Source organism: Porites lutea, chromosome 2 (assembly GCF_958299795.1).
Source record: "Porites lutea chromosome 2, jaPorLute2.1, whole genome shotgun sequence".
NCBI lineage: Eukaryota > Metazoa > Cnidaria > Anthozoa > Scleractinia > Poritidae > Porites > Porites lutea.
Window position 1 is genome coordinate 20,989,556 of NC_133202.1, and position 15,957 is coordinate 21,005,512.

General features: G+C 39.6%; 1 protein-coding gene across 1 annotated transcript in view; it reads right to left on the bottom strand.

The window, feature by feature from the left end:
- LOC140925797 (ATP-binding cassette sub-family C member 5-like) overlaps window positions 1-15,957 on the bottom strand; it is a 65,351-nt gene that overhangs the window by 44,732 nt on the left and 4,662 nt on the right. The window contains exons 2-3 of the mRNA XM_073375666.1: window positions 10,687-10,993; window positions 9,261-9,335 (exon numbers count right to left, since the gene is read on the bottom strand). Coding sequence (XP_073231767.1) covers window positions 9,261-9,335; window positions 10,687-10,993 — 382 coding nt within the window. The remainder of the gene's footprint in view (window positions 1-9,260; window positions 9,336-10,686; window positions 10,994-15,957) is intronic.

The following is a 15,957-nucleotide window of genomic DNA, read 5'->3' on the forward strand; positions in this document are numbered from 1 at the left end:
AACATTCAATAAGGTACTTTGGACCATATATATGGTTTAGATTGGACAGCAAAATCAAGGATAAACCTACTTTACAATCCTTCAAGTCCAGCATACGGCGTATTAACCTTGGGGATCTTATAAGTGAAAATTGTGGCTCCTGTCTTGTAGTACTTGAGAATTTTTAAAAATATTTTAAGCATTTTTCTGTGTATTTTAAAGGGGATAACTTCGTAATCTTTTAACTTTTAAATTTTTACCTTTTATAAATTTTAGATTTCAGAGAATTATAAATTCACCTTATGATACCATGTATAAACTCATTTTATAATTTTTTTCCTTATTATTTTAGTGTCCCCAACACATCGATACGTAAATAAAAATGTTATGTTATGTTATGTTATGCAACCACTCCCTAATTCTCGCATTACATAAGGTGAGGTCTGGAGCTTGGAACAAAGGATAATCATTTCCTCGCTCAAGACAACATAAACCCTTTCAGTGCCCCCTTCCCTCCCATTAATACTAACTCCTCAGCCTCTTTCTTGTATTTCCATAAATGAAAGTTTGTATCAATAATTAATGTATTTACCTGGATATTATAAGTCTGATAATATTTAACTGCCATATAACAACCAGAGCTTAGCACATTATTATTTTATTTTGGCTAAGTTTGCTATTTTTCAATTCGGCTGGGGAATTGACGAATAAATTATTATTAAGTTATTAACAATAACTATTCCTCGAGCCCAAATGGGCTCTGAGTCAATAGCCCATGAGGCCGAATGGCCAAATGGGCTATTGACTCAGAGGCAATGAGGGCGAGAGGAATAATTGTTTTAGTAAAATCCAACTAGTTGGTCAAAAATATAGAGACAAAACAACTTTAGCTAGTTAAAGCTAGACTTTAAGCCTTTTTTTGCCGCCAATAAGTCGGCGCTTTGTGCTACGAGTGGGTTGTAACATATAGCCTAGTAATAGCTCAACCAATCAGAACGCATCATTGATAATAGTCCACTAATTGGATTTTACTAATTATTATTATCCACAATGACAGCAGCAAGGACCTTCAGAAGTGTACAACTAAGAAGTACTTAATGTAAACGGGTTATTATGATGGTTTATTATGATGCCACAGCAAAAAAAAGTGTACAGGAGGTAAGTCTAAAATGTCATCCATCTGTTCACCCCACCCCCCAACGGGCAGCAAGGCAAAAGAGACATCTGAATTCCCAGCATTATAATGCCGTTCCGTTACGTCACAGACTTTGGTAAGTCCATGCTGATTGGTGTAAAATACAAACCATTGTTACCTGCCTTTGTGACAATAAACTACTACTTGCTATTGGCTACAGACGGTTTCAGCAAATCGTTTGTAATAAACTGTTGACATACCAAACACGACTTATAAGCTCACTATAGTGTGAGCGATAGTGTGAAACGTGACCTTTGGTTTGCTTGAACGGAGGACTTCCTTCTTCTCTTTCTAGAGCGAAGATTATGCAGTACATGGGGTATCTAACCTTTGACCGAAAAATCTTATTTTTGTCGACAAATCTTACATTTGCCACTCTGAGTGTCACATTTAGAGGTCATGAAGCTGGTCTGTTTCATGCAAATTGAGTAATACGTTCCTGTGGTGTATGTTTCTGTAGGTGTTTCTCACAGGAATTGTTCACAGATGCAGTTTGCCACTGATTTTCTATTACCTCACTTTAAGCCTAAATTTTCTTATCACGGCGAAAGAAACTGTTTCATAAAGATTTTAGTGTCTCTGTTTTTCTTCGACATGCCTGAATCTGAATGTATATGTGTAGCCAGAAACTCAAAAGGGGTTGAAACGTGTAACTCGCGTTCAATGTTCGTGAATATTCACTTTTACCACATTTGGAAACCTTAGTGACAGAAAGCCGTTTTCAACAAAATGGCTGCCGCGCGATCACCATGCAGATGTTTTAAGACAAGAGCTCTGCATTTCAAGGTTAAAAATACGCCGTTAAAAGACAAAAATTGGAAAGAGAAAGTTCAAAAGAATGCTCAGCTTTCTTTTTGTGTAGGAAAGGAAGCTTTTCATCAAGAAATCGTCCTTCGAGGAATTCAACCTTGTCTTCTTCACGACGGAGCGCATGGTCTGTTTTGAAATGCAACCAAGGCAGTGAAGTTTTTGCTGAATTTCAGGTACATTTTGCACTCTATGGCCAAGACAATTACGTTTTTGAAAGGAAATTTATGTATTTTTAAATGTTTCTGTCATGATTATGTTAATTAGAATAATGTAGCATTCATTAGTGTTTCCCGTGGGCATGTTCACTGATTTATTACTAAATGCTGAGTCTTAAAACATGGCACTTGTGTGCGTGTTGTGTTAGTGACTAAACATTACATGGTACCAGGAGTTAAAAGATGGAGTTTTTCAAGCCTCCGGAAGCTTTGTCGCTTCATGGGAATCTTCGTGATAACTGGAGATGGTGGGTCTAACGTTTTGACCTGTATTTGAAAGCGTCGGGAAAGATAAAGGAGAAAGAGGATGTTCAGTGCGCGATTCTACTCCATGTGATCAGCGAAGAAGCGATGGAAATCTACAATACGTTTCAGTTTGCCACCGAAGAGGATCGTACCAAGCTTGACGTTTTAAAGTCGAAGTTCGAGGAGTATATGAACCCGAGGAAAAACAACGTGTTCGAAACATACCGATTCTGGGAGTACAAGCACCAAGAAGGTGAAACCATCGACCAATTTATAACTGAACTGAAAACACGTGCAAAGTTCTGCAAATTTGGCGACCAGTATGACAGTATGATTCGCGACCGAATTGTGTTTGGTGTAAGTGATACTCGACTGAAAGAGCGTCTCCTTTGTGAATCATCTGATCTTACACTGGAAAAAGCGGTGGAGAAGTCGAGTCAGAGGAATTATTTATCGGGACATTGACTGACCCGCGAAGTGCTGAAAATTCAGTTTGGTTTTCCAATTTGCTCATTGGTGGAACAACAGTTAAATTTAAACTGGATACCGGAGCTGAAGTCAACGTATTACCACTTAGTGTTTGCTCTAACCTCAGGAACAAATCCCCGCTGCTAGAAACAAGCGTTGTTCTTTCATCGTATGGAGAGTTTAAGGTAAAGCCTGAAGGAAAACTGAACTTAAGCTGTAAGAATCAAGGAATGGAACAAACTTCCGAATGCTCACCGGGATATGATAATTATGGTACGGTGAGATAGGCACAGAGGTTTAACTCATGATTTTTAATCAATTCTCGTGCATTTTCTTTTTAGAGTTTTTAATTCTCGGCATGATGTACACTCAGCTGGCTAGGGACGTGAAGTGACGGGAATCCCTTCTACTTTCTCAACGTACCAAAATTATGATATCTCGGTGAGCATTCGGAAGTCAGCCAAGCGCGGTCATTGCAAGCGTGCTGAACAAGAATGCTGTATCATGGCAGCCTAGAAACAATAGAAAACTCCCAAAGCACAAACTCAGCCAAAACGCTAAAAATCTTCCATGTTTACTTAAGATTGGGCTTATAGAAGATAATGTCACAGGTTTTCAACAACCATGAAATTCAGAATCCGGGTAGTTAGTTAATCAATTGTGGCCCTGAAAAAATTGGAAGGAAAAAAAACTATGGATTTTTAAGAAAATGCTTTTTTCGTGAGAAGGACTCTTACACGCTGACAAATATCAACAAATAGCTAAAACTATAATTTCTATATGTTTGCATTACTCGAAATTGCGCACATTTACTAGGCCCTAAAGCTATTTGCTGACTTGCAAGGACCCATCCGAGAGATTTTCACGAAAAAATGCCAGCAACAGCAGAATGGCACTTAAACTACGTGACAATTACTCCGATTGCCAAAAATTTTATGCTATATTGTAGATTGATCTATATGTTATCCATGCTATATGATAGACTCACGATCAAAGTAAAGGTGGGGATACCAGAGAGCTTTAAAGTAGGATGGTACCCCCACAAAATAACTGGGTCGAGTCACCTTGAATCTCGACAGAAGGGTTGAAACTCTTGCCCAGTCTCCGCTCACTAAGTCTGAAATTATAAAGGAGTTCTCCGATGTGTTCTCTGGGGTAGGGCGCATGGGAGGCGAGTATCACATTGAATTGGATGACAAAGTCGAGCCTGTAATTCATCCACCTCGCAAAGTGTCATATAGCCTGCTGGAGAAACTAAAACTGAAACTTCAAGAGTTAGAGGAGAAAGACGTTATCCAGAAAGTAGACATACCCACTCCATGGGTTAACAGTCTGGTCATAACGTGATTATGCTTGGATCCACGAGATCTTAACAAGGCAATTCGTCATGAGCATTACAGAATCCCAACAGCAGAAGACATAGCAAGTCACCTGAGTGGCAAAAGGGTCTCCTCTATTGTTGATGAAAAGGATGGCTTCTGGCAGGTGCCCCTAGATAATGAAAGCTGTTACCTCTGCACGTCCAGTACGCCTTATGACCGTTATCGCTTTAAATGAATGCCCTTCGGCATTAAGTCCGCCCCAGAGGTCTTTCAGAAGAAGAATGAATCCATATTTGGAGACATTGACGGTGTGGACGTCATCTTCGATGACATCATTGTTGCTGCTGCAGATGAGCAAGAACATGACCAAATCATGGTCAAGCTGTTGCAAAGGGCCCGTGAGGCAAACGTCAAGTTCAATACAGCTAAGCTTCAGTACAAAGTCAGTGAGGTCAAGCACATGGGAAACATTGTGTCTGAATCAGGGCTGAAACTAGATGGTGAGAAAGTGGGCGCCATAATTCAGATGCCCTCGCCTCAGAGCAAAGAAGATGTTGCAGAGATTCTTAGGAATGGTCAACTACTTCTCCCAGTTTATTTCCAGACAGTCGGAAATTACTGCACCATTGCGATAACTCATAAAGAAAGAAGCAGCATGGATCTGGTCGCACGAGCACGCACAGTTAGTGGAACGGCTCAAAGGAATCCTGTCTAGCCAGCCTGTTCTAAAATTCTTTCATCCTACCAAGCCAGTCAAGCAGCAAGTGGATGCCTCTAAGTCAGGTCTGGGAGCATGCATCCTCCGGGATGAACACCCGATAGCTTACTTATCAAGGTCCCTTACACCACCTAAAGAAAATAACTCTCAGATCGAGAAGGAACTTCTCGCATTTGTATTTGGGTGCGAGAGATTCAATCACTATGTGTATGGCAGGCCAGTTGAAGTGGACTGAGACCACAAACCACTTGTTCCAATCACAAAGAAGCCACTGGTTAAATCCCCTCCAAGGCTTCAGCGTCTACTTTTAAGACTCCAGAAGTATGACATCAGCATTACTTATGTGCCTGGCAAGTACATGTATGTAGCAGACACTCTCTCTAGAGCTTCGTTAAATGAGAAGTCTGCGGATAGTGAACTGAATGATGACATGGAAGTAGTGGTCCACAGCCTTGTTACAAATCGTCCACTGACAGTAAAGAAGCTCACACAAATGAAATCTGAAACAGCTCAAGATGAAACCCTTCAAGAGTTACTCAAAGTTGTCAAGAGTGGTTGGCCCTCTCACAGAAGTAAAGTCCCCTCGCTAATTACTCACTACTGGCATTTGCGTGGTGAAGTTCATGAAGTTGAAGGTTTATTGCTCCTAGACGAGAAGCTTAACTATTTCACAAGGGATGAGACCAGATGTGTTGAATTGCATTCATGAGAGTCACCTGGGTATCGAGAAATGCAAGTCAAGAGCCAGAGCTGTAGTCTATTAGCCTGGAATGTCTGCAGCAATTGAAAGAATGGTTGCCAAGTGCTCAACACGTCTCAGGCACCAGAGAGAAAATCAGAAGGAGCCCTTACTACCTCAGGAAGTGCCTCAGAGGCAATGGAAAAAACTTGGTGCAGACATATTTGAACTAAACTCTAACTCCTATTTGGTTGTCGTTGACTATTACTCTAAGTATCCTGAACTTTGTCTTTTGAAAGACAAGACTGCTGGTTCTGTTATAACTAGCATGAAATCAATGTTTGCCCGTCATGGGATTCCTGATCAGGTTGTTGCTGATAACATGCCCTTCTCAAGCAAAAGTTTTCGTCAGTTTGCAAGGGATTGGGGTTTTGCTGTCTGTACCTCGAGTTTTAGTACCCACAGTCTAATGGGATGAGTGAAAGGGCAATTCAAACCATTAAGAACTTGTTCAGGAAAGCGTTTGAAGATGGAAATGACCCCTACATAGTTCTACTTGAATACAGAAACACTGCTATTTCTAGACTAAAGGAATCATCCGCTCAGCTGTTAATGAGCAGAGTGCTGAAATCTAAATTGCCTACGTCTGCGTCCCTTCTCAAACCGAGAGTCCTTGAGAAAGCACAAGAGAAGCTGAAAGAACGGAGTGAAAGGCAGAAGATGTACTATGATTGTAACACGAAACCGTTGCCTCAGATCAAGGAAGATGACACAGTTCGAATTAGGGAAAGAAAGACTTGGGAGCCAGCCATTGTATCTGAAAAACATACAGCGCCAAGATCCTTCATAGTCACAACACCTGATGGCCCTGCCTACCGACGAAACCGTCGTCACCTGCAGTCAACAAATGAGGCCCCGCCGGTGATCACGGGTCCAGCCTATGATGACCCAGTTGCACCTGTTGCTGCCACACCCGCAGTTGATATTACACCCCCATTTGCTGCTAGCAATGCGGATTACCTGCTCTAGGTCCAACCAATGGCAGAAATGATTTGCAGACACAAAGCGTACTTCCAGTGACCGGACTGTCAGATTACCAGCAAGATTTTGACAGGATTATATCATGAACTAAACTATGTGTAGACAAGAACCAGACATTAGAGTCTTTTTTGCTATTGACTTTATTAGCTATACGTTTTACCCCTTACACTTGTACGGAAGGGATGTTTGTTTGATTATGAACTTGTTCCAGTTGAGCCTTTCTATACATAAGACTTTAGTGACAGCATTCACACTCAGAACAGTTAATCTTAAGTACATGGAGTTTCCACAAATGTTGTCACTTGGAAGAGAAGTTTGTCTTTTCTCCTTTGAAGGCGAGATGTCATGATTATGTTAATTAGGATAATTTGGCATACATTAGTGTTTCACGTGGTCATGTAAAATCACTGAGTTATTATTAAAACATGGCGCTTGTGTGCGTGTTGTGTTAGTGACTAAACATTACAGTTTCATAGACGTTTTATAAATTTTTCTCTTCGGCGCTAGAGAAAAATTACAAAATGTGCCCCGATTTGAGATGGATTTTGTGTTGAATTTTGCCATGTGCACAGCCGATTTCACTTGCGTGAACGTATCCACGATCTAGATAGTGTTTTCAGAATTGCTTTAAAGGATTAACTTTTTGGATTGTGAATAAAACTTTTCAAGAAACGGCTTCTCTGTCTATTGCTTTGAGTTTGTTCATTCATAAAATTAGCTCAAAACACGATCGTGACTCGTGACTACCACATCCAAACTGAATTGAAGCTTAAATACTCCTCACATTCATTACATGCATCACTTTTTGCGAAGATGTCAAGTTCACGTTTTGGACACTTTTTGATACGCAGCTAATGAATTTTATTTGGTAATATGTTTTACTGTTTATTCTAGACTTTTAATATAAGAATTTTAAAAGCCTATTTGCAGTATAAGTTTACTGTGCAGAGGGTCAACGGGACATACTTTTTTGAAGTGACAACTTCAAGAAGTTGCGAGGATGTCAATGGGTTTCATAATGTTACGTTTGGCCCGGGTGGCAAGCCAATAATATCCTGCTCAGTGTTTCGGTAAGATTCCTGGTTTCATACTTTGAAAGCTTTCTTGGCTTTCGGGAGTTTTTCTCCCATTTGTCGGACCATTTTTAAGTGGATGCGGAAACCTGAAGTAAAATTACATCACGTTGTTTACGAAGTTTGATTGGTCAGTTACCTCTTCTTCTCGTTCCAAATATGGTACTTTCGAAAATGAATAATCAAAGCAAACATATGCGAGTTACACGTTTCAACCCCTTATGGGTTTCTGATATAGTTCGATGCCTGTAGTTTTTGTCCATAAATATGAGGATTCCCTGCTATGTTTTGACGCTAGCTCTACTTTGTGTTGTTTCCAGGATATGGAATTTTCTCACAGACAGTGATCTTAAGATCTGAAATGTAGCTTAAAGGGTCCTTAAACAATGGAGAATCGTTCAAGTCAGTCAAGATCATTGTTTACGCACTCACACAGTCTATTTTGTTTTTGTTAAGATGAGTGAGCCTTTGGTCTTCCTCCTCTGGTCGTTAATTTTAGTTGAACTAAAACAGGCTTTGCAACTGTACTGGTAGTGTCACTTTGCTCCGGTTTAACAGCACATAAGGCACAAAACGCTTGCTGCAAGACTGAAAAGCACAGCCGGTGTATTGGCTGACACATCTGTTGACATTTCGGTCGACACTCGACCGCAAGTCGGCCAAGACGTACACTGGTATGTCGGTCGATACATGGTCAATGTCCCCGTCGACACTCGGATAAGGGGAGTGTCATGCAATTGTCAGCAAAATATCGGTCCACTGTCGGTAGAATATTGGTCGACTATTGGTGGCATATAAGTCAACTGTCATATAATCTAATGGGGGAGCTGGGTTTCAGTGTTACATGCGAGATATCGCGGGTTTGGAGGTTTGGAAATAGTTTTTGTACTGTTTTTCGTGTCATCCCACACCAGCCTCGCCGCGTCAACTGGTTGGATTTCTGTCATAGTTCTACACATGTTATAACGTTTGTCCTTGAATACCTCTCAAAGGCGATGCCTGTTTTGTTCATAAAAAAGTGTGCACACACTTGAAATTATAGTCTCTTATTACATGTAGACTCGTAAAAGTCGCCAAAGCCCCTTAAAAATTGCTGCATGGACAACGTAACTGCAAAAATTTGAGTAGACAAATAGTTTACCATCGACTAAGTATCAGTGAAGTATCGGCCAAATGTCGCTAGCCTATCGATCAATATGTGGGCCGAGTATTGGTCAACATGCCAACCAACACTGCACTATCGGCCAATCTGTTGGTCGACTACATGTATCGCTCGACGTATAACTTTAACTAAGCGAGACCGATCATTAAATGTGGTATCGCTATTTCATTGATTTTCAACAGGGTACTTCAGTACTTGCCACTTTTTCTTACGGTATTGCGATATTGGGCACTTTCCAATGTCCCCTTCCTTACCAACTGTTGAGGGAGTGGGGCAATGAGACGGATGACATTTCAGACTAATGAGGACGTAGCTGGCAGCTGGCAGATAGTATTTAACACCAAAAACATACCCAACCAATTCCTTCGATTTGTGATAATGAATCCTTTTCCTCTACGTACTCCAGAATACGTCGTACAAAGATTGCCTATTATCATTTTGCAAGTAATGAAAATACAGACAGAAGATCAGTATTATAAGTTCAAAGTTTAAACAACCTTCACCTAATAATTGAAAAAGGAATTCATTTCTTACATTTCTTAATATAGGTGAGATGGCTGGGTGGATAAAGCTAAAGCGGTTTGAGTTTCGTTTTCCGAGGCACGCCGCACCGACAGACAACCCAGGACCATGTGAGACATGAATATGAAAACAAGTCAAGGACATCTTATTTTTTGAAAGTAACCATTGTCCAAAAATACAGTAGTCCTACACATATGCATGCTACATTCAAAGAATGCAACTGTATTTACCTTTTTTATTTTATTATGAAGAAAAAGCCATTTCAGACATGGTAGCTCTGGGCCTGAAACAAATGTTTGTGTCCAGAATTGGACACAAGCTCACCACTCATTGATGCATCTTTCCAGACATTTTCATACATCAGGTCACAGGTCGCAGGTTGCAACTCTCAGGGGTGCTGATACAAACAAAAGCAATCTCATAAATTATCAATGAGAGATGTCCTGAAACTGGGAAGGAGCGTTGCTTGATGACATGTGGAAGAACTGCTGTGAAGCAGACTAGCCTCAGCTTGCACCTACCTTGTATCCAGCTGGAGGGATTGACACCAAGACTCTGTAACAAGAAGCTAAGGGACAAGCTCACCAGAAAAATAAAATGGAATCATCAAAACCTGCAACCTGGGTGACCTGTGACCTGCAGATAAGACCCACCGGTAGATGGTTCACTTGTGTCCAAAAGGACACATCTGGAACTCATCTATGTGATTTCTTCTTGGACATTTTATGCATCTGAGACCCTGGACTTGTGGTTAGATGGATCACTGATACAATGATTGACCTCATGCATGAATGCAGAAGTCAAGGAAATGATTAAAAGGTTCACAGCAATGTAAAGATGAAAATTAATAGCAAAAAATGAGCACAAGGAATGCAAGAATACACACACAAAAATTGCTTGATGGATGTCATCTGCTTTTTGAAGAGTACAACTTCGGTAAAACGAAATCTGTCTTAAGTAAACATATCTTGCAAGTCCCTTAACCCTTCTAATTATAATTATTATTTGAGCTCTCTTAGTTAAGCCCACAATGTTTTGTTGAGAGCTCAATCCAGCTTAACAGAAAATAATGACGACAATAATTATGATAATACAATAATGCAATAATTGTATTACTGTAAATCTGTGTATGCATGGGGAGAAAACATTGATAAATAAATAAAATAATCATACGAGTTTCCACTGTACATGACAAATATACTCTTGCTTTGTTAGGTCTAGTAGTTCAAGTTACATTAATAAATACATGTACTTACAGGCCCCAAAAAGCTGATCAGTTGAGACAAAATAAAGAAGAGCATGGCAAAAAAGATTCTAGTCCTGACAGCTCTCCAAAGCACCTTTGACATGTTTGCTTGATGAAGCCCTAGTTTGCTGACTTGCTCATTCCAAAGCCGAGTTCCTCGACTGAAATTCACTTCAGCTGACTCATAAGGAGAAAGTTTATCAAAATCATCCAATTGTAATGTTCTCTTGAAGCTTTTAGTTATCGCTGGAGTTGCCCAACTCATGAACATCAAAGACAAAAATCCTGCTTCATCAATAGCAGGCTTGGATGGGTCCCTAAAAAGAAAGGATAAGACTTTTGTTATCTGTTTTAATAACTCAAGAAAATATTAAAATTTTTTGTTGGTTAAAAATTATTCAGGCTTTAGCCTGTCGCACCTCCAAGAATAATATACTTGCAACTCAGTAAGAATTTCTTTTGTTAAGTTTTGTTTTGTTTAACAGCAAAAGTCTTCAACAGAATTTTGTTACACATCCCAAGCTGTTATTTTCTGATCACTTTCAATTACCTGAGACTTTAAAGGTGTACTTGAATGTACTAGCAATATTGAAATAAAAACTGTTTTTAATCACTATCAATAAACATCTATACATCACATGCTATGTAATGTATAGATGCATCTATACATGTATAAGTGCCATCGGTTATTTTGAAATTGGCACAGGTGTCAGGCTAAGTGATTGTACACTGTGAGCACCTAAGTCAAAAGCAGAGCATGGATTCCGTAATGCCTGGGCACTGAAACTGCAATTTCAAACTGCATGTGATACAGACTATACCTCTACCTCTGACATTCCCTGATAAAAGCAACCCAGGCCACAAGCCCCAAATGCCGCTACCTCTCCATATGGACTACCATGATGTAAGGTAAAGGCGCGCACAAGCCAAAGGTCTAAATGGCCGGAGCTCATCCCGGTTTCATTAGCATGAAGCACATAGGAGTATTCCTACTCCCCTGTGGATGGGATGCTAGTCCATCGCAGGGTTACCCCCCAGCAGTATGTTGCCGGTACACCCATTTATACACCTGGGTGAAGAGGGACAAAGTGGAGTAAAGTTCCCTGTCTAAGGAAACAATGCAACGGGCAAGGCTTGAACCCCAGACCTCCAGATCCTGAGTTTGAGGTGTTAACCACTTGGCCACATACGCCTCCATGACTACCCCAATATGGACTTCCCATATGATCTACCTTTTGAATTGACTATCATGGTAGGTACATGAAGTAACTTTCTGTAAAGTTATTCAAAAGGTAGACCATATGGGTAGTCCATCAGGGCAGCCCATGGACTAGGGGTTAGTATTTTTGTCATGGTTCAATTTTATCCTTGGTTTAATGAGGTCCCTCACTTCTAAACACAAAATCTGGGTATCCCCCCCAAAAAGTTCAGTTTCGTGAGTCGCCTTAAAATAATTTTATTTTGTTTCAATCTGATTACCATATCAAAAACAGGCGACCTAAAAATTTAAAACAAAGATAAAATTAAACCACAACAATAATTTTTGTCCACTATTCCTCCCATTTTCCCACCATATGAAAGGCATCAAACAGGAAGCCTCACAACTTTATAGCTTACACGTAGACATTTGAAAATAATGATCCAATTATTGTATTTTGAAATTGAACAGAGAAGCCGTCTTTGGTCTGATACAAATCCCTTCTGAAATGACAAAGAAAGGCATACACTTTGATCTCATTGTAGTGAAGTTGATAAGCTACTGTGTACTGTACAGTGCTTGGCCTCCCTGTGGTCACCTGATCCCATGTTTATGTTATAGGTCACATTTGATCTCAGGTTAAAAATTTTTAACCTACAGTAGATTGATTCCTAGTTTCCTTTATTTTCTAGGACTGAGAGACATTGGAAATTGAGAATCAACCTTCTTAGTTAAATCAAAATTAACCTGAAATCAAATTTGACCTGTAACATTTATAAGGTGGATATAACAATATCCACTGGATAAACCTCTTTAGTAAAATCCAACTAGTGGTCTATTATCAATGCTGCATTCTGATTGGTTGAGCTACTACTAGGCTATATGTTATAGCCCACTAGTAGCCAAGAGGTTCGAGGAATAATTGTTAAATAGTAGATAGATAACACAATCGCTTTCCTTAAAACTTTTTGGCTGGATATTGATTTATCATGAGAGAATAATGGGACAGAGAGGGAAACACCCAGTCTACTGAGCCCTTGGGATATGTGAATCACACCAACGTTATTTTTAGACCAATTAATCACTTGAAATTAATCAAAAGTTGGTTTTCCGAAAAGTCCCCAAAGGTTTATTTAGTGTTGTCAAGAGAGAATTCAATAGTCGCCATTACAATATTCTGCATTGTTTGCTTTGGAGCAGTTGTGCATGGACTTGATGATGTTTAAAACAATCAATTGAAATGTGCAGACGTCCCAGGAATTACACTTTTGTTAAATTACATGTGGACGGGGCCTCTAAAAACATCTCTAGTGAAATTTACATATCCCAGCCAACCTCCTGAGATTCCCTCTCTGTCCCATATTATTCTTTCTTGGATTTATCCATCAGATAGCACTATCCACCAATTGAACAACCACACCTTGAACTACAAGAGGACAATCCATCACGAAAGTTGCCACAGAGACACCTCTTTGGCTTTATTTTTTGGCCGTGGCTCGATCTTATTAAATTATTGAAACCACTAGAAGGTGCAACACTTAATTAACAATTATTGGATGAGGCTAGGTATCATCTGAAGAATTATGGAGATTGAGAGGGTGTCAATAGGCCTTGTCAGATGACACCCTCTGAAATCTCATTAATTTTATTTTTCATCCGACAAGAATGCTCTTACAGCAGCTATCAGTCTCGCTTGCTTGAACCTTAGATCAGAAAATGAGGTGATTAATTCTACACAAAACAGGGTTTACTCCCTAAAGGTCTTTTACTTCCTACTTTATTGACGTCAATACTTTACATTTGTTTATGAATTGATTTAGTATGCGTGTTAGCGACGACCGGAAATACGTCTGCAGTTGCAGGCTATATATAGTGTATAAATATATGAATATTCGGGACCTTTAGCATCAGGTTTTTCATGGGAAACGGCAAACCGCAAAATGTCACGTGACCACGGCCCTGCTATCACGTTTGCAGTTTGCAGTTCACGTTTGAACTGCAGGAAGGGCTTCCCACGGTAAGTGATTTCCGGGAAGGTTTTTTTGCCACAAAAAATTGTACAGCCTTGCGTTTAAAGGTATGAACTAGCTTTTTGTATCCGTTTGCGATGTGTTTGTTGGATTTTTCATCTCGAATCAATGAATTATTGCTGATTTTTGAGCGACTAAAGTGATGCACTTCGACTTGATGAAAACAACATGGCGGCCCTAAACAATGAACTTGTAGTTCAAATCAATTTTATATTCCTTTCTGCTGTACCAACAAAGGAAAGTATTCTGTTCCAATCCAGAGTTAATTTTTTTATCTATCTTGTTACTGAATTCATAACTTAACTCAGTCTCTGTTTGGTTCCTACTTTTAACTTATCACTCCGCGAATATCATTTTTATTTTGCTTATTTCTTTTAGACTGGGGAGCCCAGGCTTCATAAAGCCTTCTGTTTTCTTCTGGGCTCCCTTGCATCCTTACAATTCCTATTTGTATTCTTGTATTGTTTTGTATTTTGGCTAAATAAAAATGAACTGAACTGAACGCCTTGCTAAAGTTTGAAATCTCGGCAATGCGAAACTGCAAACGTGTAACTGCGGTTTGCAGTTTGCGGTTTACCTGATGCTAAAGGTCTCTATTCAAAGGCCTCAATTCCTGAGAAATTACATCACTGCCAGAGATCAAAAATTGATTTACACGGCACATCATTTTCCAGGCATCCCAAGCTCATGTTACGAGTTTGTTATGTAAATTAACTTTCTCACAACAGAGTTGGTGTTGCGTTAGAAGCAATTTCTCATACAAAGTCTCAACAGTTGCTTGTAACACCACACCGACTCTCTTGTGAGAAAGTTAATTTAAATTACACACTCATAACGTGAGCTTGGGATGCCTGTGGTCACTTTAAAGTCTATAACACCTGACCATAGTAGTTTTGCTAATTAAGATTTTTTTTTTTTTCGACCACTCAGTAGTGTTCACTTGTTCCAAAGTAATCAAAGCTTTGAAGCAATAGAATTCATGGACCAACAATCTTTCCTAAGATTTCTTTGCAAAACATGGGTGGCTTCAATCACGCAACGATTCTTAGTCCCAGTTTCCACAGTCTCCGCTAGGAACCCCTGGCACAATGACCCCCCTTTTGTGTCCTAAATATGATCAAAAACATGTTGCTGATTATGAGTCTTGCTGTTTACGCAAGGGAGACTAATAATTGTTTATTATTCATTCAAAATAATCCCTAGTTTGAATACAAGCTAAAACATGCTTACCTCCATCAATGTTAATAGCCTACATGGCAGGTGCTTGGAAGAAATGGGTGCAAGAAAGAATGAGAGAGAAAAAATGCGAGGACAGGGGGAGCACCTGCCCAAGAGGCCCGTGAAAATTGTTTCCTGCCCCTAGTCCAATTATCTAACGACTGCTGAGTGATCTGTCAAAAATTATTTTGAAAGAAAATGATCCAGATTGACCTTGCACAAACAAAGCATGTCAAAGTGTGTTGTATTTTTACATCCTCAGTCTAACTACCTGTTATAAAGATCAGCTACATGATCTGATTATAAAGCGATGGAGCAATAAACTGATGGCAAACACACAGCATTAAATTGTCTTTAACCAAAGGCACGACAAGTACAAAAAAAACAGAGTAAAAACTGGATAAGTTAAAAGAATGCATGCTGTGTATTGTAAAAGGCTATTGCTTTCTGAGATTGTGATATCACAACTGTACCTGTAGACACCAAAGATCACAGAGTACGTGAAAAATGATCATTGCATTTGTACAAAGTGGCAGCATTTTATGAGCAGATATGTCTTACTAAGCGGACCTAAAGTTCAGGATGCAAACTGTACCAAAACCTTTTTAAAGGCTACAGAGACAAGACATTAACATCTGTCATCAGGTCACATTTTGCGTGAATAATATCAATAGCGAAAGGTTTTTATAAATTTATGCCTCTAGGTCTTGATGGTATGCATTCCATCGACAATGCAAGCCGCCAAGTTCTTTTTAAACAAAGAATATTTCCTCTCATCATCACTTCAACGATTTGACAAATCTTTTGTATGTCATCGGTTCTGTTAACGGGTATT